The sequence below is a fragment of the Petromyzon marinus genome (assembly GCF_048934315.1).
Source record: "Petromyzon marinus isolate PM22_M1 ecotype Great Lakes invasive population chromosome 78 unlocalized genomic scaffold, UKy_Petmar_22M1.pri1.0 chr78_unloc.1, whole genome shotgun sequence".
Taxonomy (NCBI): Eukaryota; Metazoa; Chordata; class Hyperoartia; order Petromyzontiformes; family Petromyzontidae; genus Petromyzon; species Petromyzon marinus.
The window spans coordinates 303,852-325,353 of record NW_027422625.1 but is presented as its reverse complement, the minus strand read 5'-3'; the positions used below and the strand labels follow the sequence as shown (position 1 = coordinate 325,353).

General features: G+C 45.6%; 1 protein-coding gene and 1 pseudogene across 1 annotated transcript; both read right to left on the bottom strand.

The window, feature by feature from the left end:
- The window catches only part of LOC142908268 (uncharacterized), a 22,415-nt pseudogene extending 10,821 nt beyond the window's left edge, over positions 1-11,594 (bottom strand).
- LOC142908267 (uncharacterized) lies at positions 3,707-21,502 on the bottom strand. The gene is made up of 5 exons (XM_076058745.1): positions 21,120-21,502; positions 19,327-19,400; positions 16,454-17,136; positions 12,067-12,081; positions 3,707-6,441 (listed from the first exon to the last, which is right to left on the bottom strand). The coding sequence occupies exons 3-5, from the start codon at positions 17,106-17,108 to the stop codon at positions 5,234-5,236; spliced, it is 1,878 nt and encodes a 625-aa protein (XP_075914860.1). The 5' UTR covers positions 17,109-17,136; positions 19,327-19,400; positions 21,120-21,502; the 3' UTR covers positions 3,707-5,233.

The following is a 21,502-nucleotide window of genomic DNA, read 5'->3' as shown; positions in this document are numbered from 1 at the left end:
ACTGTGTGTACACTGTGTGTGTGTGTACACTGTGTGTGTGTGTGTACACTGTGTGTATACACTGTGTGTGTGTGTACACTGTGTGTGTGTACACTGTGTGTGTGTGTGTACACTGTGTGTGTGTGTGTGTACACTGTGTGTGTGTACATTGTGTGTGTACACTGTGTGTGTGTGTACACTGTGTGTACACTGTGTGTGTGTATACTGTGTGTGTTCACTGTGTGTGTGTGTACACTGTGTGTGTGTACACTGTGTGTGTGTACACTGTGTGTACACTGTGTGTGTACACTGTGTGTACACTGTGTGTGTGTGTACACTGTGTGTGTGTACACTGTGTGTGTACACTGTGTGTATACACTGTGTGTGTGTGTACACTGTGTGTGTGTACACTGTGTGTGTGTGTACACTGTGTGTATACACTGTGTGTGTGTGTACACTGTGTGTGTGTACACACTGTGTGTGTGTACACTGTGTGTGTACACTGTGTGTGTGTACACTGTGTGTGTACACTGTGTGTGTGTGTGTACACAGTGTGTGTACACTGTGTGTGTACACTGTGTGTGTGTATACTGTGGTGGGCACAGTCATTTCAGTCAGTCGACCAATGGCATCTTTTCATCAATTTATTATTTTCAATTTTTTTTTGTTTTCTACCTACGTGACTTCACCGACAGAACCAAGAATATAAATGTTCATCAGCTGCGCCACGCTGTGTGGGAGCTCCCTGGCCTGTCGCTCCGCACGAAGCTGCGTGGAGCCGTCTGGAAGGAAGTTCTCTCAGGCTGACCCCCCCAACGCCTCCACGCAGATTGAGGCGAGCCGAGTGGAGGCGAATTCTATTTTGACTTGAAACTTTCGTGACTGCAGGAATTAATATTCTTGGTTCTTTCGGTAAAGTCACTTAAATAGAACAAAATGACAATTTAAATAAAAAAAATTTGTGTTTTCTATTTACGTGACTTTACCGAAAGAACCAAGAATATTGTAGCACATTCGCTATTTACTGCAGAGGTTCACGGTTCAAATGCGACAGGCACACCTGGCTACCCCAGTAACAATCACCACAATATGCACAGTCTGCTTCACGGCAGCTGTAAAACATAGCGTTGTGTCATTCACAACGCACAGGTCATTGCATGTTGGTGTCACGGTCAAAACTGGGGTAATTCCAAACATTATCCAGAAACTACACAAGGGAGATGGCGCGTCAATGATCGCCCCCTACCGACAGACTCATGTCCACGTGCAGGCCGGTGCAGGGCCACCTTGTGCCACACAGGGGCAGCTGCCACTTAGGGAGGGGTCCTTCGATTGTTTGAGATGAGATTCGATACGAAACACCGAGTTGCCGAGGCAGTTAGGCAAGCGACTTATGAGTGCAAATATGATGTTGGTAACGTAGTGAACGCTTGGGAGCTTCATTGTCTCTCGCTCCTGCTGACAGATGTACCAAGCCCACAGCTCCACAGATACCAGCCGCTCCTCCTGTGCAGGTTCGGCTACGTACGGTGCGAAAGAAGTTCCAGATACACACAGAGACTCACACAGAGACCCACAGATTTAGCATGGTTGGCTACGTACGGTGCGAAATAAGTTCAACGTACACACAGAGACTCGGAGCAAGTTTGAGTCGCGTGTAGTCGTGGGCCGTGAAAGTTGAACGGGCGCATGTTGCTACTGACAGTAGTTGAACACGGTTGGAAAGACGCTGATAGAGACACACACAGAGACTGACAAGAGAGAGGTGGACAGACACAGACAAGAGGAACACAGAAAGAAAGATACAGAGACGACAGAGACACATTCAGCGAGAGAGAGACACAGAGGGGAACAGAGGCACAGACGGACAGAGAGATGTTGAATCGAACAAACTTAACTCGCTCCATTGAAAGAGTTTCCTCAATCTTTCCCCATCCCCGGAAGTCATTCCAGTTTCTATTTATTTCATTGTGTGTGGTGTGTACGTGTAAGCAATGTGGGATATCGATGTACACAGATATGAACAAGCTCAGCAGACAAGACGTCTTTCATACTCTTTGGTTCTTTCGGTAAAGTCACGTAGGTAGAAAAAATAAAATAAAAAAAAATAAATCACGTTTCGATCGAAACACGAGCGGTCGTGCTCAGGCGAAAACATCCAGACATTGTCACGTCAGAAGTCACGTGAGCTACGGCACGTGACCAAGATAAGGTGACATCCTCCCCCCCCCCCGCCCCCGTGGCTCGCCCTGCTCAGCGGAGCATCGTTTTAATGCGGTGGGCTCACGCGAAATTGATTTCTGTAAGACGAAGGTACTTTGAAAACCCACTGACTATACTCTTTTAGAAATAGATTTTTACCCTTTTATCTGGCACGAAAACTAACACCTTTATACAAGGGATCATGTTTGCAAGAACCACAACACAAGCAGTCAAAATGCAAACAAAAAGAGACAACTTTGATAATGACATGCACTGTCCTAAAATTTGATTGGTCCACACCCGAGACGGCTTTTCTTAGAGCCTAGTCTCCACTGGTGTTGGACCAGAAGACGCCAAAAGGCGTATAACTCAAAAACAGCGCACTATCCGAGTATTGAGAGCTCGGGGTAAGCATTTAGACTGAGACCTCCTTTGCCAGTAGCAAGATATAACCACAACACAAGCAGACTGCTTGTGTTGTGGTTATGTCACACATGATCCCTTTTATATAGGTGTCAGTTTTTGTCCCAGATTAAAGGGTAAAAACCTATTACTATATCTTGCTACTGGCAAAGGTCTCATAGTATACTCTTTAATATAAGTGTTGTGTCCGTAACTAATCACACGGAGACGTCTGGTTGAGGCAACGTGTTTATTATAACAACTCTTTCGAACTCGGCTCTACACACTACTGTAACACAAAGGGGTACGGCCCCTTCCACAACGATAGCCTCCGGGAGTGACAGCCTCCCTTCTATCGCAGCCTGCACACTCCGGGCTCTGCTACCCACGGGTCCCTTAGCCCGGCGTTAAGGGAAGACTGGACGACCCGTCCCAGCCAGGGTACGGGAGCTCACCTCTGGTCCGCTACAACCCGGCTCTGGCTAGAGCCTCGGTTGAGGGTCCCCGGGTGCTGGTCCAGTCTTCAGGTCTTCGGATGTCTTCAGGATTGAGTTGGTGAACACTGCCCGGCCCATCCAGAGGGCCGGCCTTTTATCCCCAGGTCGGGGTCACCCCTCCCCTCCTGACCCACACCCCCCTCCCAGAACCTTCTGGAAGGTCTTATCTTAAGGGGCCTTAGGGACGGGTGGGGGGGGTCAGGGGTGTAAGTCTCCGGTCACGGGGGGGCCGGGGGTTTAACCTTTGGTCGACCCCTACGCACCTCGCTATCTCTCGGCTGCCCCCTGTTGACCCGTAAACGTAGTGGCAGGTCAGCTTACAGCACCTTGTTATGGCGCTTACACACAACTTCGTGACTAACGCTGCACCTTCCATAGTGTTCCTGCAGGGGACGCTGCAAACATACGGACCCCCTGCATGAACGACGGAGGCGCAGGGACAGACGTTCAATCGCGTTGGAATCTTCTCGCACGGCCAGCTCTGTGTCGCCTCATCTCGATCCCGCGATCCCAACCAGGTGAAAGTCCGCATCGAACCGAACCCCCGGCAAGGCCATCTACTTAATGACGAGAGAAAATTCACACGAAAAATCGTTTTCAATGAATAAGCTTTTAATGACGAAATAAAATTATGTAACTCAAAACATAATACAATTCAAAGTTTTTTCATTTTCAAACTTCAAAACGGAGCATCGGGAGCCTGCGTGGAGGCGTCGTTCGTGTGAAATTTTTTTCGTGACTTTCCTGGCCCAAGGCCGTCAATAGTTGAGAGGCGACGCAGGCGGTCAGGCTTCAACCTTTGGTTGTGAACTTCCAGACGTTAATCAGCATGGACCATTTCTTGTGCTAATTCACCAACATATAAGACGTCATGCAAAATTCTAATGAGTGTTGTTGTGCAGAATGTATCTACTAGATGTGCTCTGCCTTGTAACCGAATACAAATCTGTACCAAAAATGAATTTCAAATGTAGTCTCTTAAATTACTTCCTTGCTATGAAGCAGATCAGCAGACACGACATCTTTCATTCATCGATCTCTCCACGAAACAAAGGAATGTTTTACACAAACTATGACTAGCACAGCCTTCTGAGAGTGCATTATTGATTCAGTGCAAGCCACCTGTGGACCCTTATTGGTGCACAGCATCTCAAAAGCAGCCGGGCTGCTTCAACCGATAGTTTCGGACATCCAGACGTTAATCAGCAAAGAGCATTTCTAGACCTAGTTAGACAAAATCTACGTCAACACGTAATACAAAACTATAATTCGTGTTGTAGAGAATGTATCTCCTCTACGTGTAACTGATTAATGATCCGAGTGTGCTCCCTATTTCAAAGGCAATGAGTTGCTCCAGAGGGAGATGCTTCCTGAAAACACAAAAACACCCTTTGACCTGCATCACAAGAACAATGAGTCTCACCCGAGTTATCTGTACAGGTTACTTCCAAAAGACACACTTTGTCCTAACATCACTTAATCAATGTTTGACCCTTATAGACAAAATGTTTTATGTACGCACACAATCAGACAAGTATTCATTATAAATTATTGACAGGCATATGAACAAAAATGAATTACTGCAGTGAAATATACTGCATAAGGTTACATCGCATTAACAATAAGCTATTTAAAAAAAATACGTACCGTCTGCTTTACAATTAATGTACAACATACTATTGCGCCATTCAAAACGAGTAGGCCATTGGATGCTGGCGTTTGGGTTAAAATGTATCAAATTCTAAACATTACCTACAAACTCCACAACTGAGATGCCACATCAAACATCGCCCCCTACTGACAGGCTCTTGTCCACATGCAGGCCGGTGCAGGGCCACCACCTTGTGCCACACAGGGGCAGCTGCTACTTGGGGATGCTCTTCGAGTGTTTGAGACGAGATACGACACAAAACTCCGAATTGCCAGAGGCGATTAAGCAAGCACCATATAAATGGAATTAATAGACTCTAGTGAATGCTTGGGAGCTTATTGGCTTTCGCTCCTGGTTAGAGATCTACCCAACCCACAGGTCCACAAAGACTGGCCACTGTTACGCTGCAGGTTGCACATAGGAATTGAGTGTTCAACTTCACATTCTTGTCATTAAAGGCCTGTGACAAAGGTGCATCTATTGCAGTGACATCGTCTCAAGCTTACACATCTACCGGGTCTCCATTTGATTTTGTATTGTCTCGCAGGAAGTCCACCCACACTTCCACTTCCACAAACTGCTGGGAGTTGCCTCGCTCTGCCTCACAGTCAGAATTCTCCTCCTGCTTCACGTTGCCTCCATCGATGTGAAGGTCCGATTTTGGAGTAGAATTTTCATCTTCATATTTTACCTTCACTTCTTCGCTCTTCACCATCACTTCTTCACATTTCACCTTCACTAATTCGCTCTTCATCGTTACTTTTTCACATTTCACCTTCACCTCTTCATGTTTCACCTCGATCCCTTTAAAAGTGTCCAGGCTGGGATTTTCTTCCGGTTCTTGTTTCATGAGGGATGGGCTCATTGCGGCACTTTGACTTTCACAAGATGATTTTAGACTCCACTCCTTGTGGATCTTCTGATGCTTTTGAGATCTCTGGTGTACATGAAGATTTGATGAATGTGCAAATGCCTTCCCACACACACTGCACTTGAAGGGTTTTTCTCCCGTGTGTGTTCTCTGGTGTTCTACAAGAGTACATGACTGTGCAAACGCCTTCCCACACACACTGCACTTGAAGGGTTTCTCTCCCGTGTGTGTTCTCTTGTGTGCTACAAGAGCAGATGAATCTGTAAACGCCTTCCCACACACACTGCACTTGAAGGGTTTCTCTCCCGTGTGAGTTCTCTGGTGTGTTACAAGAACAGATGACTGTGCAAACGCCTTCCCGCACACACTGCACTTAAAGGGTTTCTCTCCCGTGTGAGTTCTCTGGTGTGTTACAAGAACAGATGACTGTGCAAACCCCTTCCCACAAACACTGCACTTGAAGGGTTTCTCTCCCGTGTGTGTTCTCTTGTGTGCTACAAGAGCAGATGAATCTGTAAACGCCTTCCCACACACACTGCACTTGAAGGGTTTCTCTCCCGTGTGAGTTCTCTGGTGTGTTACAAGAACAGATGACTGTGCAAACCCCTTCCCACAAACACTGCACTTGAAGGGTTTTTCTCCCGTGTGTGTTCTCTGGTGTTTTTTAAGAGTAGATGACTGTGCAAACGCCTTCCCACACACACTACACTTGAAGGGTTTCTCTCCCGTGTGTGTTCTCTGGTGTGCTACAAGACTTGATGACTGTGTAAACGCCTTCCCACACACACTGCACTTGAAGGGTTCATCTCCTGTGCGAGTTATCTGGTGCCGTGTCAAATCTCCAGTACGATCCGGGTTGTTTTCACGCCGGACGCATTTCTGCCTTTTTGCACCGAGCCGCGCCGAGTGCCTTTGCTCCATGAGACAAATTCTGCAGAGGAAGCGACAGCTGCAGAGAGAAAAAAAAATATCCACACCATCTACACGTCAGTATCGATGCACAGAGGAATGCATACACACAGTCACACGTGACTTACATGTCTATACTTATTCATATATTCATGATATAGTGAAAAAGCATCCCAAATTCATCACACGGGCTGTTATGGCACACAATGAGTGGGCAAATGTCAAAATCGTGCCTGGAAGCCCTCGTATCTTCAAAATGAATGTTAACCCAAAACTCCGAGCAAACAATTTCGGCTTTCTGGCTTCAAAAGGAATATTTATTAAAGCTACATTCAGCTGACATAGCAAAGGGTGTTGAAAATAATACTATTTGTGTTATGCAGAAATGCATAAATTAATGTTCAATCGCAACTTAGAGGTGTGAAGCCAGGCACAGATGTCCTTGAATGCTGGGATGAACAGTTCCGACTTCAGCTGCACGTGTTATGTGATAACTTCCTGACTCCATTCTTACAAAGACTTTAATGCAAATACAAACTTGACCCTGTCACACACTCAGAGGTGGAGCCAGGATTTTCAGGTAGATGGGGCAACCCCTTCAGCAATGAAAAATGTTGGGAGTTGTTAGTAAGTAAGGAGTTGTTAGTAAGTAAGGACTTGTCCCTTGCTTTTGATTCAACGCGGGTGATCGGCATCGCGCTCGCTGAAGGTGTTTGTCATCAGGGAAGTCGTGTACTGTAGACGCAACTGCGCACAATTCTGTGAGTCGCTTGTAACTGCTTTGCCGTTAATTATTGCCAATTATGGAGTCCCTGGCACGTAATAATATGTCACACGGTGGCAGTGGGGGTCGCAAAATGCTGATTTATCTATATATATAAAAGGGAAATGTGTGGATACGTGTGTCTGTTCGAAATGTTTAGCAAACTTCCCAACAGGCTACACACTTGAAATTTGGCATGTGGCTAGGTTCCATACTGTACACAATGTAAAAAGTATAAAGATAAACTTTGGCATTTGGGGGGGGGGAGGGTGGGGGAAATGACCATGGAGTGTGTGACATCAACTCGCAACACACCTGCGTTCAGTGCTCTGCAATGCTTACCCCTACCATATGCCTCTTCGCGCGCCGTACTTCTAGAGCTGTCAAAAGTGTGCCGGGAGATTTTAGGTGGCGCTTTGCTCCTGGCCGATGAAGCCATTGGTTTCTTGGAGTTTCAAAACAAATCCGTGCGATGAACAGGTACAACGGCTATCTTAAATATAAGGCAGAAATTACATCAGTTTGTTTGTGTGAAGCACCTAAAACTCTCCAACGCTGAGCTCTGGCGTCATGAAATTTTCACAGCTTCTGCTGTTTGGAATTTCTAAGTGAACGCGACTATTTTCAGCTCGCTACGTCATTCCCTTCCCGAGTGGCCAAAATCGACCTCATGTAGAAGTGGGTTAAGGTTGAATTTCCTTGAGTGAAAACATCCGATTTAGGAAACCTGATTTGTTTCTGCTTTTTTCTTTCTTGCAAGCATCAATTTTTTCAGGGTTTTTCAGTGAAAGATAAGGGAATATGAAATTTGATAAGGGAATATGAAAAGACAAGAATCCGAGTCCTGGGCGAAGCCGGGAGTGAAGCTAGTTACTAATAAACCCCAATGATCCTATCAAAATTAGGGATTTCAATCGGATTGTTGGGGGGGCACGTGCCACCCCACCCCCACTGGCTCCACCACTGTCACACACTGGCATGGTTCACAGGTGGTGGTGTGTCCAGACCCAAGCCTGGCCACCTTCACCTGCTCAGTATTAATGGTTCCTTACCCCACCAAGTAATTCATTGAGGATCAATCAACACAGCCGAAGCTGCGTGTCTCTCTCTCTCTCCCCGTGGTTGCGTGGATTTCCTTCCCAATACCCGGGTTTCCCCTCCACATGTAGAGTGTGAACACCACCATGCATCTAGAGTGAACACCGCCACACGTCTAGATTGAACACCGCCACGCGTCTAGAGTGAACACCACCACGCGTCTAGAGTGAACACGGCCACGCGTCTAGAGTGAACACCGCCACGCGTCTAGAGTGAACACCACCATGTTGTTGACAAGCCCCACCTGGTTGTTGTTGTTGTGGGCAGGTCGCTTCTGAAAACAAGAGCGGTACAGCAGCTCAACGCGGGTGTGGCCTGGTAAAAAAATAAAAAAAACCTGTGAATATTTATAACAGCTCAACGCGGGCGTGGCCTGGTAAAAAAATAAAAAAAACTGTGAATATTTAAAACAAAACAAAGTTACAGAGTAGCGAGGCAGGTGAAGAGAAATTAAAACTTAAGCAAGATACTCTTTGGTTCTTTCGGTAAAGTCACGTAGAAAAAATAAAGAAGTGAAATAATAGTTTCAGTTTCATTTATTTGGTATAGCCCTGTGAGCCATTCGGCTCTTGAATCGGGTGCAACTGCAACAATCAAAAAACTTAAACATGAACAAGAAAACATCTTGAAGTGACAATGTGACTCTGTAAACAGAAAATCCAGGGGAAAACAGCAAAATATTCCACAAAAAGCACCGTACACCATCGCTGTATGCAAATAGCATACAACGTTTCGATTGCAACACAAGCAATCATCATCAGGTACAAGTGATAGAGAAAAAAACCTAGTAAACTTAGAAACGTAATGCAATACAACACAGAGAGTCGGCTAACGTAACAGTCAACAACACCCCACCTGGTTGATAACGTTCTTCTAAAGATTGCTCAATTTGAGAGAGAGGCAAAACACAGACACGGAGACACGTAGACAGAGAGAGATAACACAGAGACACACAAAGAGAGACACACACATAGGCACACAGAGAAACAACGCCTCTGTGTCGAGGCCTTAAATAAAGAGAGAGGGAGGGTAGAGAAGTTAGCAAGTCAATGCAAGGCCGTAGCCATGGAGTCAACATTGGGGGGGACCAAATCTTCCAGGGGGTCTGGGAACCCCCCCCCAGAAAAAAATGTAAATTTGAAAACTTATTTCCTGCCATTTCCTGCGTAAAATATTAACAAATTTCACTAACACATGGGATGGATTTTGTATTATTTGATACAATCATGTCTAATATTGAATTACATTGCTCTGTTTTTACTTTTTTAACTTTTCTTCTTTCATAGTATGTAATGGCAGAGATTAGGGATTCATAAAGTACAACGCAATCATATAAACAGAAATCTATGCATTGTTATATGAAGACAAGTCCAGATTTTGTGGCCAAGGTTTAGCAAATTGTTGTTTTTATTAACATAGCATAGCAATTATTATTTAGAAAACATTTTTATAGCAATATTATATATTGTATATTGCTATAGCAATATATTGGGGGGGGGAGGACATTTTGAGCATATTTGATAATTGGGAGGGTTGTGTCCCCCAATATATATAATTATTATTATAATATATTATAATTATTATAATATATTATAATTACGGCCTTGTGTCAATGAGAGATTTGGAGCTTTGGTAACTGCAGTAAATAATAATAACACGAGGACACACACACAGAGAGAGAGAAAGCACACTTAATCAAACAAACTGAGTACATCTTCTTTGGTTCTTTCGGTAAAGTCACGTAGAATGAGAATAAAATAATAAATTGATAAAATAAAATAACACAATAATATTCTCACGACGTTTCGGCCACAACACAAGCGGCCTTCATCAGGTGAAGGGACGAGACTGTCTGGTAGGACAGTGCTGGAGTGAAAGAGCCACGTTCAGATCACGACCTTTAAGCTGTATGAGAGGAAACAAAGCACCTTGACAAAGGAATTAGCATAGAATTTAGCATTGAAATGGCTGAGTGATTAGCTTGTGACTGGTCACAGAAATAGCTATGTTAAAAGTTAAAGCATACACATCCGCAGTCACAAGCTAATCACTCAGCCATTTCAATGCTAAATTCTATGCTAATTCCTTTGTCAAGGCGCTTTGTTTCCTCTCACACAGCTTAAAGGTCGTGATCTGAACGTGGCTCTTTCACTCCAGCGCTGTCCTACCAGACAGTCTCGTCCCTTCACCTGATGAAGGCCGCTTGTGTTGTGGCCGAAACGTCGTGAGAATATTATTGTGTTATTTTATTTTATCAATGTATTATTTTATTCTCATTCTACGTGACTTTACTGAAAGAACCAAAGATGATGAATCATTGCAGTCACGAAAGCTTTAAATCGAAACTGAGTACAATTACGAAATCTAATGCAATGCAACACAGAGAGTCGGTCAACACACAAGTAACGCATAGCCTGGTTGATTACTTTCTTTCGAAGATTGCTCAACTAAGCGAGAGAATTGAAGCAAACGCGATCAGGCGAGAGTAGGAGGCAAGACGCCACGTGCTTAGGCCCAGCGCTGTAAAGTTCCAACCTGGACATCGCTTCCAAGCTCGCTGCTACTCAATTGACATCCCTACGAGAGAGAAAGCGAGGCTCTACCTCGGTAAACAACAACAACCACCACAAACACAACAACCACCACAACAACCACCACAACCGCGATGAGAATTTCTCACCTCGGATTTCAGTTTACGCGCGGAGCGGCAGATTCCGGTTACCTCGTGACGTCACGCGGCAGGAGGCGGTGACATGACGTCACTTGCGGGGAACAAGACACGCCCCTCCCACAATCAACGGCTCTGGGACTTAAATAATTTATGTTAATGAGCCTGGCCCATAAGTGGAGGGATTGGGCGTGGGTGCCGATCTCGTCGCAATAAACTCGCAACGGCTTTCACGAATACATTATGTTAATGAGCCGCCAGTCACCGTGAGTAGCTGTGCCCAAATAAGGATTGTACTTAAACAGATAACGAAAGTGACCCAGGCAAGAGTGACGTCACGCTCAAGGGCACGTTGGATGGGGTGGGGTGAACGCCTTGGTGACATTACGTCAATAGCGAGGTACACCTCCCCCTGGCGTTTCACGCCGATGAGGTAATGCTGAGTGGTGACGTCACAGAACGTGGTTGGAGTTTAAGTTGATTTAGATTCATTTTCCATTGCTCCCTCCCTTGAACAGAGACCCCTTGGGTGTGTGAGCTCAGCAACAACGTGTACATTATTGTGTACACACACACAAACAGTGTACACACTGTTTGTGTGTGTGTACACAATAATGTGTACACACTGTGTGTGTGTGTACACACTGTGTGTGTACACACACACACAGTGTACACAATGTGTGTGTGTACACTGTGTGTGTGTGTGCACAGTGTGTGTGCACTGTGTGTGTACACTGTGTGTGTGTATACTGTGGTGGGCACAGTCATCTCAGTCAGTCGACCAATGCCATCTTTTCATCAATTTATTATTTTCCAATTTTTTTTGTTTTCTACCTACGTGACTTCACCGACAGAACCAACAATATAAATGTTCATCAGCTGCGCCACGCTGTGTGGGAGCTCCCTGGCCTGTCGCTCCGCACGAAGCTGCGTGGAGCCGTCTGGAAGGCAGTTCTCTCAGGCTGACCCCCCCAACGCCTCCACGCAGATTGAGGCGAGTCGAGTGGAGGCGAATTCTATTTTGACTTGAAACTTTCGTGACTGCAGGAATTAATATTCTTGGTTCTTTCGGTAAAGTCACATAAATAAAACAAAATGACAATTTAAATAATAAAAAAATATTTTTTTGGTTTTCTATTTACGTGACTTTACCGAAAGAACCAAGAATATTGTAGCACATTCTCTATTTACTGCAGAGGTTCACGGTTCAAATCCGACAGGCACACCTGGCTACCCCAGTAACAATCACCACGATATGCGCAGTCTGCTTCACGGCAGCTGTAAAACATAGCGTTGTGTCATTCACAACGCACAGGTCATTGCACCTTGTGCCACACAGGGGCAGCTGCCACTTAGGGGGGGTCCTTCGATTGTTTGAGATGAGATTCGATACGAAACACTGAGTTGCTGAGGCAATTAGGCAAGCGACTTATGAGTGCAAATATGATGTTGGTAACGTAGTGAATGCTTGGGAGCTTCATTGTCTCTCGCTCCTGCTGACAGATGTACCCAGCCCACAGCTCCACAGATACCAGCCGCTCCTACTGTGCAGGTTCGGCTACGTACGGTGCGAAAGAAGTTCCAGATACACACAGAGACTCACACAGAGCCCCACAGATTTAGCACGGTTGGCTACGTACGGTGCGAAATAAGTTCAACGTACACACAGAGACTCGGAGCAAGTTTGAGTCGCGTGCAGTCGTGGGCCGTGAAAGTTGAACGGGCGCATGTTGCTACTGACAGTAGTTGAACACGGTTGGAAAGACGCTGATAGAGACACACACAGAGACTGACAAGAGAGAGGTGGACAGACACAGACAAGAGGAACACAGAAAGATACAGAGACGACAGAGACACAGTCAGCGAGAGAGAGACACAGAGGGGAACAGAGACACAGACGGACAGAGAGATGTTGAATCGAACAAACTTAACTCGCTCCATTGAAAGAGATTCCTAAATCTTTTCCCATCCCCGGAAGTCGATCTAGTTTCTGTTTATTTCATTGTGTGTGGTGTGTACGTGTAAGCAATGTGGGATCTCGATGTACGAGGATATGAACAAGATCAGCAGACAAGACGTCTTTCATACACTTTGCATCTTTGAGTAAAGTCACATAGGTAGAAAAATAAAATAATAATAAATAAATCACGACGTTTCGATCGCAACACGAGCGGTCGTCCACAGGCGAAAACATCCAGACATTGTCATGTCAGAAGTCACGTGAGCTACATCACGTGACAAAGATAAGGTGACCCCCCCCCCCTGTCCGTGACTCGACCCGCTCAGCTGAGCATCGTTTTAATGCGGTGGGCTCACGCGAAATTAATTTCTGTAAGACGAAGGTACTTAGAAAACCCACTGATTATACTCTTTTAGAAATATATTTTTACCCTTTTATCTGGCACGAAAACTAACACCTTTATACAAGGGATCATGTTTGCAAGAACCACAACACAAGCAGTCAAAATGCAAACAAAAAGAGACAACTCTGATAATGACATGCACTGTCCTAGAATTTGATTGGTCCACACCCGAGACGGCTTTTCTTAGAGCCTAGTCTCCACTGGTGTTGGACCAGAAGACGCCAAAAGGCGTACAACTCAAAAACAGCGCACTATCAGAGTATTGAGAGCTCGGGGTAAGCATTTACACTGATACCTCCTTTGCCAGTAGCAAGATATAATAACCACAACACAAGCAGACTGCTTGTGTTGTGGTTATTTCACACATGATCCCTTGTATATAGGTGTCAGTTTTTGTGCCAGATAAAAGGGTAAAAACCTATTACTATATCTTGCTACTGGCAAAGGTCTCATAGTAAACTCTTTAATATAAGTGTTGTGTCCGTAACTAATCACACGGAGACGTCTGGTTGAGGCAACGCGTTTATTATAACTCTTTCGAACTCGGCTCTACACACTACTGTAACACGAATGGGTACGGCCCCTACCACGACGATAGCCTCCGGGAGTGACAGCCTCCCTTCTATCGCAGCCTGCACACTCCGGGCTCTGCTACCCACGGGTCCCTTAGCCCGGCGTTAAGGGAAGACTGGACGACCCGTCCCAGCCAGGGTACGGGAGCTCACCTCTGGTCCGCTACAACCCGGCTCTAACAAGAGCCTCGCTTGAGGGTCCCCGGGTGCTGGTCCAGTCTTCAGGTCTTCGGATGTCTTCAGGCTTGAGTTGGTGAACACTGCCTGGACCGTCCAGAGGGTCGGCCTTTAATCCCCAGGTCGGGGTCACCCCTCCCCTCCTGCCCCTGCCCCCCCCCACCTCCCAGAACCTTCTGGAAGGTCTTATCTTAAGGGACCATAGGCATGGGGGGGGGGGGGTCAGGGGTGTTAGTCTCCGGTCACGGGGGGGGGGGGGGGCTGAGGGTTTAACCTTTGGTCGACCCCTACGCACCTCGTTCTCTCTCTCGGCTGCCCCCTGTTAACCCGTGAACGTGGTGGCAGGCCAGATTACAGCGCCTGGTTATGGCGCTTACGCACAACTTCGTGACTAACGCTGCACGTTCCGTCGTTTTCATGCAGGGGGCGCTGCAAACCTACACACCCCCTGCATGAACGACGGAGGCGCAGGGACAGACGTTCGATCGCGTTGGAATCTTCTCGCACGGCCAGCTCTGTGTCGCCTCATCTCGATCCCGCGATCCCAACCAGGTGAAAGTCCGCATCGAACCGAACCCCCGGCAAGGCCATCTACTTAACGACGAGAGGAAATTCACACGAAATGTCGTTTTCAATGAATAAGCTTTTAATGAAGAAATACAATTATCTAATTCTAACGAGTGTTGTTGTGGAGAATGTATCTACTAGATGTGCTCTGCCTTGTAACCAAATACAAATCTGTACCAAAAAAATGCATTCCAAATGTGCTCTTAAAATTACCTCCTTGCTATGAAGCAGATCAGCAGACATGACATCTTTCATTTATCGATCTCTCCACGAAACAAAGGAATGTTTTACACAAACTATAACTAGCACAGCCTTCTGGGAGTGCATCATTGATTCAGTGCAAGCCACATGTGGACCCTTATTGGTGCACAGCGTCTCAACAGCAGCCGGGCTTGCTTCAACCGTTACGGACATCCAGACGTTAATCAGCAAGGACCATTTCTTGTCCTAGTTAGACAAAATCTACGTCAACACGTAATACAAAATTATAATTCGTGTTGTCGAGAATGTATCTCCTCTACACGTAACTTTTGAGTGGTATGCCTTGTAACTGATGAATGATCCGAGTGTGCTCCCTATTTCAAAGACAATGAGTTCATCGAGAGGGAGATGCTTCCTGAAAACACAAAAATACCCTTTGACCTGTATCACAAGAACAATGAGTCTCACCTGAGTTATCTGTACAGGTTACTTCCAAAAAACACTTTGTCCTAACATCACTTATTCAATGTTTGATCCTTATAGACAAAATGTTACATGTAGGCACTCAATCAGACAAGCATTAATTATAAATTATTGAGTCATTTTAACTAAATTGTATTACTGCACTGAAATATGCTGTATCAGGTTACATCGTATGAACATGAAGATATTTACAAAAATACACACCGTCTGCTTAACAGTGTATGTACAACATATTATTGTGTCATTCAAAACGAGTAGGCCATTGCATGCTGGCGTTTGGGTCAAAATTGATCAGATTCTAAACATTACCCACAAACTCCACAACTGAGATGCCACATCAACCATCGCCCCCTATTGACAGGCTCTTGTCCACATGCAGGCCGGTGCAGGACCACCACCTTGTGCCACACAGGGGCAGCTGCTACTTGGAGATGCTCTTCGAGTGTTTGAGACGAGATACGACACAAAACTCCGAATTGCCGAGGCGATAAAGCAAGCACAATATAAATGCAATTATGATAACATAGTCAACGCTTCGGAGCTTATTGGCTTTCGCTCCTGGTTAGAGATCTATCCAACCAACAGGTCCACAAAGACTGGCCACTGTTACGCTGCAGGTTGATCCTAGGAATTGAGTGTTCAACTTCACATTCTTGTCATTAAAGGCCTGTGACAAAGGTGCATCTATTGGAGCGACATCGTCTCCAGCTTACACATCTACCGGGTCTCCATTTCACTTTGTATTGTCTCGGAGGAAGTCCACCCACACCTCCACTTCCACAAACTGCTGGGAGTTGCCTCGCTCTGCCTCACAGTCAGAATTCTCCTCCTGTTTCACGTTGCCTCCATCGATGCGAAGGTCCGATTTTGGAGTGGAATCTTCATCTTCACATTTTACCTTCACTTCTTCGCTCTTCACCATCACTTCTTCACATTTCACCTTCACCTCTTCATATTTTACCTCGATACCTTTAAAAGTGTCCAGGCTGGGATTTTCTTCCGGTTCTTGTTTCATGAGGGGTGGGCTCATTGCGGCACTTTGGCTTCCACAAGCTGATTTCAGACTCCACTCCTTGTGGATCTTCTGATGCTTGTGTGTTCTTTGGTGTACATTAAGATTTGGTGACTGTGCAAACGCCTTCCCGCACAGAGTGCACTTGAAGGGTTTCTCTCCCGTATGTGTTCGCTGGTGTGTTACAAGAGTAGATGAATCCGAAAACGCCTTCCCGCACAGAGTGCACTTGAAGGGTTTCTCTCCCGTGTGTGTTCTCTGGTGTGTTACAAGAGGAGATGACTGTGCAAACGCCTTCTCGCACAGAGTGCACTTGAAGGGTTTCTCTCCCGTGTGTGTTCTCTGGTGTGTTACAAGATTAGATGAATTTGAAAACGCCTTCCTGCACAGAGTGCACTTGAAGGGTTTCTCTCCTGTGTGTGTTCTCTGGTGTGTTACAAAAGTAGATGACTGTGCAAACGCCTTCCCACACACACTGCACTTGAAGGGTTTCTCTCCCGTGTGTGTTCTCTGGTGTACATGAAGATTTGATGACTGTGTAAACGCTTTCCCACACACACTGCACTTGAAGGGTTTCTCTCCTGTGTGAGTTCTCTGGGGCCGTGTCAAATCTCCAGTACGATCCGGGCTGTTTTCATGCCGGTCGCATTGCTGCCTTTTTGCACCGAGCCGCGCCGAGTGCCTTTGCTCCATCAGACAAATTCTGCAGAGGAAGCGACAGCTGCAGAGAGAGAAAAAAAATATCCACACCATCTACACGTCAGTATCGATGCACAGAGGAATGCAAACACACAGTCACACGTGACTTACATGTCTATACTTATTCATATATTCATGTTATGGTGAAAAAGCGTCCCAAATTCATCACACGGGCTGTTATGGCACACAATGAGTGGGCAAATGTCACAATCGTGCCTGGAAGCCCTCGTATCTTCAAAATGAATGTTAACCCAAAACTCCGAGCACACAATTTCGGCTTTCTGGCTTCAAAAGGAACATTTATGAAAGCTAAATTCAGCTGACATAGCAAAGGGTGTTGAAAATAATACTATTTGTGTTATGCAGAAATGCATAAATTAATGTTCAATCGCAACTTAGAGGTGTGAAGCCAGGCACAGATGTCCTTGAATGCTGGGATGAACAGTTCCGACTTCAGCTGCACGTGTGCTGTGATAACTTCCTGACTCCATTCTTACAAAGACTTTAATGCAAATACAAACTTGACCCTGTCACACACTCAGAGGTGGAGCCAGGATTTTCAGGTAGATGGGGCAACCCCTTCAGCAATGAAAAATGTTGGGAGTTGTTAGTAAGTAAGGAGTTGTTAGTAAGGAGTTGTTAGTAAGTAAGGAGTTGTTAGTAAGTAAGGACTTGTCCCTTGCTTTTGATTCAACGCGTTGATAGGCATCGCGCTCGCTGAAGGTGTTTGTCATCAGGGAAGTCGTGTACTGTATACGCAACTGCGCACAATTCTGTGAGTCGTTTGTAACTGCTTTGCCGTTAATTATTGCCAATTATGGAGTCCCTGGCACGTAATAATGTCAAACGGTGGCAGTGGGGGTCGCAAAATGCTGATTTATCTATATATATAAAAGGGAAATGTGTGGATACGTGTGTCTGTTCGAAATGTTTAGCAAACTTCCCAACAGGCTACACACTTGAGACTTGGCATGTGGCGAGGTTCCATACTGTACACAATGTAAAAAGTATAAAAATAAACTTTGGCATTTTGGGGGAGGGGTGGGGGAAATGACCATGGAGTGTGTGACGTCAACCCGCAACACACCTGAGTTAAGCGCTCTGCAATGCTTACCCCTTCCATATGCCTCTTCGCGCGCCGTACTTCTAGAGCTGTTAACAGCGTGCCGGGAGATTTTAGGTGGCGCTTCGCTCCTGGCCGATAAAGCCATTGGTTTCTTGGAGTTTCAAAACAAATCCGTGCGAAGAACAGGTACAACAGCTATCTTAAATATAAGGCAGAAATTCAGTTTGTTTGTGTGAAGCACCAAAAACTCTCCAACGCTGAGCTCTGGCGTCATGAAATTTTCACAGCTTATGCTGTCTGGAATTTCTAAGTGAACGCGACTATTTTCAGCTCGCCACGTCATTCCCTTCCAGAGTTGGCAAAATCGACCTTACGTAGAAGTGGGATAAGGTTAAATTTCCTTGAGTGAAAACATCCGATTTAGTATATTTATTTGTTTCGGCTTTTTCTTTCTTGCAAGCATCACATTCATTAAGGGTTTTTCAGTGAAATATGAGGGAATATAAAATTTATCCAAGACAAGAATCCAAGTCCCGGGCGAAGCCGGGTAGTGAAGCTAGTTACTATTAAACCCCAATGATCCTATCGAAATTAGGGATTTCGATCGGATCGTTGGGGTGCACGTGCCACCCCACCCCCACTGGCTCCACCACTGTCACACACTGGCATGATTCACAGGTGGTGGTGTGTCCAGACCCACGCCTGGCCACCTTCACTTGCTCAGAATTCATGCTTCCTCACTCCACCAAGTAATTCATTGAGGATCAATCAACACAGCCGAGGCTGCGTGTCTCTCTCACTCTCCCCGTGGTCGCATGGATTTCCTTCCCGATCCCCGGGTTTCCTCTCCACATGTAGAGAGTGAACACGGCCACGCGCCCAAAGTGAACACTGCCATGCATCCAGAGTGAACACCGCCACACGTCTAGAGTGAACACCGCCACACGTCTAGAGTGAACACCGCCACACGTCTAGAGTGAACACCGCCTTGCGCCCAGAGTGAACACCGCCAGGCGTCTAGAGCGAACACCGCCACACGTCTAGAGTGAACATCGCCACGCGCCCAGAGTGAACAGCGCCACGTGTCCAGAGTGAACACCGCCACACGTCTAGAGTGAACACCGCCACGCTGTTGACAAGCCCCACCTTGTTGTTATTGTTGTTGTGGGCAGGTCGCTTCTGAAAACAAGAGCGGTACAGCAGCTCAACGCGGGCGTGGCCTGGTAAAAAAATAAAAAAAACTGTGAATATTTAAAACAAAACAAAGTTACAGAGTAGCGAGGCAGGTGAAGAGAAATTTAAACTAAAGCAAGATACTCTTTGGTTCTTTCGGTAAAGTCACGTAGAAAAAATAAAGAAGTGAAATAATAGTTTCAGTTTCATTTATTTGGTATAGCCCTGTGAGCCATTCGGCTCTTGAATCGGGTGCAACCGCAACAAACAAAAACATGAACAAGAAAACATCTTAAAGTGACTGTGACTGTGCAAACAGAAAATCCAGGGGAAAACAGCAAAATATTCCACAAAAAGCACCGTACACCATCGCTGTATGCAAATAGCATACAACGTTTCGATTGCAACACAAGCAATCATCATCAGGTACAAGTGATAGAGAAAACAAACCTAGTAAACTTAGAAACGTAATGCAATACAACACAGAGAGTCGCTAACAGTCAACACCCCACCTGGTTGATAACGTTCTTCTAAAGATTGCTCAATTTGAGAGAGAGGCAAAACACAGACACGGAGACACGTAGACAGAGAGAGATAACACAGAGACACACAGAGAGAGACACGCACACAGACAAACAACGCCTCTGTGTCGAGGCCTTAAATAGAGAGAGAGGGGGGGTAGAGAAATTAGCAAGTCAATGCAAGGCCGTAGCCATGGAGTCAACATTTGGGGGGACCAAATCTTCCAGGGGGTCTGGGAACCCCCCCCAGAAAAAAATGTAAATTTGAAAACTTACTTCCTGCCATTTCCTGCGTAAAATATTAACAAATTTCACTAACACATGGGATGGATTTTGTATTATTTGATACAATCATGTCTAATATTGTATTGTATTACATTGCTGTTTTTACTTTTTTAACTTTTCTTGTTTCATAGTATGTAATGGCAGAGATCAGGGATTCATAAAGTACAACGCAATCATATAAACAGAAATCTATGCATTGTTATATGAAGACAAGTCCTGATTTTGTGGCTAAGGTTTAGCAAATTGTTGTTTTTATTAACATAGCAGAGCAATTATTATTTAGAAAACATTTTTATAGCAATATTATATATTGCTATAAAAATATATTGGGGGGGGGACATTTTGAGCATATTTGATAATTGGGAGGGTTGTGTCCCCCAATATATATTATAATTATTATAATATATAATTACGGCCTTGTGGCAATGAGAGATTTGGAACTTTGGTGACTGCAGTAAATAATAATAAAACGAGCACACACACAGAGAGAGAGAAAGCACACTTAATAAAACTGAGTACAATTAGGAAATGTAATGCAACACAGAGAGTCGGTCAACACACAAGTAACGCATAGCCTGGTTGATTACTTTCTTACAAAGATTGCTCAACTAAGCGAGAGAATTGAAGCAAACGCGATCAGGCGAGGGCAGGAGGCAAGATCCCACGTGGCTAGGCCCAGCGCTGTAAAGTTCCAACCTGGACATCGCTTCCAAGCTTGCTGCTACTCAAACAACCACAACCACAACCACCACCACAACAACAACCACCACAACAACAACAACCACCACCACAACAACCACCACAACCACCACCACAACAACCACCACCACAAACACAACAACCACAACAACCACCACAACCACCACAACAACAACCACCACCACAACAACCACCACAACCACCACAACAACAACCACCACAACAACCACAACCACCACAACCGCGATGAGAATTTCTCACCTCGGATTTCAGTTCACGCGCGGAGCGGCAGATTCCTGTTACTTCGTGACGTCACGTGGCAGCAGGAGGTGACATGACGTCACTTGCGGGGAACAAGACACTCCCCTCTCGCAACGAGCGGGTCTTAATTTAAATAAATTACGTTGGAGTAACTTTGCCCAAATAAGGATTGTACTTGAACAGACAACGGAAGTGACTCAGGCAGAGGTGACGTCATGCTCAAGGGCACGGTGGACGGGGTGGGGTGAACACCTTGGTGACATGACGTCACTAGCGAGGTACACCTCCCCCTGGCGTTTCACGCCGATGAGGTAATGCTGAGTGGTGACGGTGACGTCACAGAGCAGGATTCATTTTCCATTGCTCCCTCCCTTGATCAGAGA